The 2,873-nt window shown below is 30.6% G+C and overlaps 1 protein-coding gene across 1 annotated transcript in view; it reads left to right on the forward strand.

The window, feature by feature from the left end:
* Positions 1 to 1,961, forward strand: part of LOC126006040 (amine sulfotransferase-like) — a 39,142-nt gene extending 37,181 nt beyond the window's left edge. The window contains exon 6 of the mRNA XM_049771372.1: positions 1,736 to 1,961. Coding sequence (XP_049627329.1) covers positions 1,736 to 1,936 — 201 coding nt within the window. The 3' untranslated portion in view covers positions 1,937 to 1,961. The remainder of the gene's footprint in view (positions 1 to 1,735) is intronic.
* The last annotated feature ends 912 nt before the right edge of the window (positions 1,962 to 2,873 follow it).

Here is a 2,873-nt window from a genome sequence, read left to right on the forward strand (position 1 = left end):
TTGTCAAAAATTAATTGACATATACTTGGGGATTCGTCACTGTGTTGATCACTATGGCTTTGTGGTAGAACTTTCAAGTTAGGTAATGAGATGCCTTCCAGTTTCTTGAACTCCAGCCTCTGTTTGCTGAAACATCTGAGTTATTTCATTTCTCAGTTGTTCTGATAGGTTTTGGTATTGGTAGTGAATATTCATATACTTAAAGATCTGAGTATGATTTTATTGTTTTAATGCTGGTATGCTGCTTCTTAATGACACTAATATTCACACTATCTCCATTATATGTAAAATGTATTTCATCAGTTGAGCTCTTTGAGTGTGGTGTCTCTTTCTAACTTGGTCATCAAGTTAACTCTAGCCTTAGGAATAATTTTGGATTTTTTCCACTTCAATGTTTTGAAGAGAGTTTGAGCAAAGGCTACTGTTATGTCTTTCTTAAATATTTTGTCAAGTAACCAGTACAACTATAGCTTTATTTTGCTTCTTGTGCTTATAATTATCAATGGTCAGTTGCCTATGCATGACTGTACGTAAGGATCTTCTTGCCTGTTTGAGGGACCATATATGTTGGTTGGAAAATGAACTGAGTTGGATAAACCAAGGCATGTGTTTTTCTCATCATGCCTTTTATCTGGGCCCTGCCAGCATGACAACTGTTTCAACAATACTGTAGTTTTCAAATCAATATCAAGTTTAGTGGGGCCTAAAATGTATATGGAGATTGCAGGTATCAAAAGTAAAGTTTTAATTTTATTGGGGCCATAGAGATAGCATAACGGTAGGGCATTTGTCTTGCAAGCAGCCAACCCAGGGACCAATGGTGGGTTCGAATCCTGGCATCCTATATGGTTCCCTATGTCTGCCAGGAGTGATTTCTGAGTGCAGAACAAGGAGTAAACTCTGAGTGCCACTGAGTGTGACCCAAGAACCCCCCTCAAAAAACGGTTTAAATTTTATTGTCAACAGAGTCAAATGGTTATATTTAAGAATTCAGCACCGACTACTGTATATAATAATTTTGTCATATTATGAACTTAAATAATTATCGAGTATATATATGTTAAAAAACTTATTAGTGAGCTATAATTTTTATGTTTAAAATAATTTTACTTGAAATTTTTCAGATTGTATAGTCCTTCTTAAACATCATCCCTTTGCGATTTAAGACAAATTTATTAATTCTTTATTACGTTGTAATAGCTGATAAAAAGAGAGTTTTACTTACCTTAATAAGTTTTAAGTCAATAAATATAGACAGTATATATTTAAATGTTTAATCATGTTGTAATTATCTTCAGAAAAACATAATTTAGAGAGTGTTAATTTAAATTGGTCAATAGTGGCTGGAGTGATAGATTAGCAGTAAGGCATATGCCTTGCAACATGGTTCACCTGAGATGGACCTGCCTTTGGTCCCCCAGCATCCATATGGTTCCTCAAATCTGCCAGGGAAGCAATTTCTAAGGGCAAAGCTAGGAGAATCCCCTGAGTGCTACTGGGAGTGTCCTAAAGTGGTTCAATGAACAAAAGTATTTTTATATTCATAGATTTAATTTGAAACTTTAACAAAGCTGACACTTGCTTTTCTATATAAAATGGGAATCAATAGACCTTTATTAAACTTTAGACTCAGAATCAGACCATTAAGTTTACTTTTCTACAATGTAATAAAGGTGCTAACAGTATCTCAATATTCCTTATAAATGTACTGTCTTCACACTCAAATCTCTTTCAGGATCTCAGAAGTGCTGTGCAAAAATTCTGTAATTTTCTTGGGAAAAAACTCAGTGAAGGTGATATAGATACTGTTGTGAAGCAAGCTACATTTAAAAATATGAAATCTGATCCACGAGCAAATTATAATGATATACTCAAAAATGAAGTTGGGATAAAAAACAATGAAGGGCGTTTCCTGCGCAAAGGTAATACTCAGTGATTTAGAGAAGCATAAATGTTAAGAGTTCTTTTGAATCCTAGTTATTTGAATTAAACAACAAATATATATAAAAATATAAACAAAACATATTTCCATATACTTCTCCAAGTACAATAATTTGGACTCTTACAGAAAATCAAAGATTTCACCCGAACATGCTCTAAAATATTATTCTATGAAAGAACACCATTTACTGAAAATTTGATAATCTAAAGTTTAGAGTTCTCTCTTTTTCTTTATTTTCTATAGGATCTTATATTTTAAAATAAGTCTGCAAATTTTTAAATACATTTAATATCAGATGACAGGGGACACTTTGATACTAATTCTTTATACTTCATAATAATTAATATTACTTTTAAAATTATGTTTTGTTTTATTTTAAACTTAATTTTACAACATTAATTTTAAACATCCTTTAGAAAACTATAATTAACTTGACAAAAGTCAGTGGAGAAGAGGTCTTGCACTATTGACATGTAGTAATTGCATATCATAAATATTCACACACCATTTCCTCAAGTGTGGACAAATATTAAAATACATATTTATTTGAATTTGGAGTAGGAGAAAAATTGGATTACTATATCTCATCACTGACATTCTACATTGAAACGGTTATAACAAATGTAATACAATATAATAAATGCTAAAATAATTAAATGTAATAAACAAATCTCCAATTTTTTATGATCTTTATCTGAAATCAATTTAATTTCCCTGTAAAACTGCAGATATAACACTTCTGGAAACCATCTTGAACAAGTTTTCATTAATTATATATTTGTATTCTTTTTTACATAGTTTTAAAACTTCAAAGTATTAAAACAATTTCTAAAATAATACAATTTAAGGAATACTTAATACATTGTATTTTAAAATAATACTTAATTGCACTCATAGGTAAAAATTATATTACATCCCACCCATAAAATCA

This window comes from Suncus etruscus, chromosome 4, assembly GCF_024139225.1.
Source record: "Suncus etruscus isolate mSunEtr1 chromosome 4, mSunEtr1.pri.cur, whole genome shotgun sequence".
NCBI lineage: Eukaryota > Metazoa > Chordata > Mammalia > Eulipotyphla > Soricidae > Suncus > Suncus etruscus.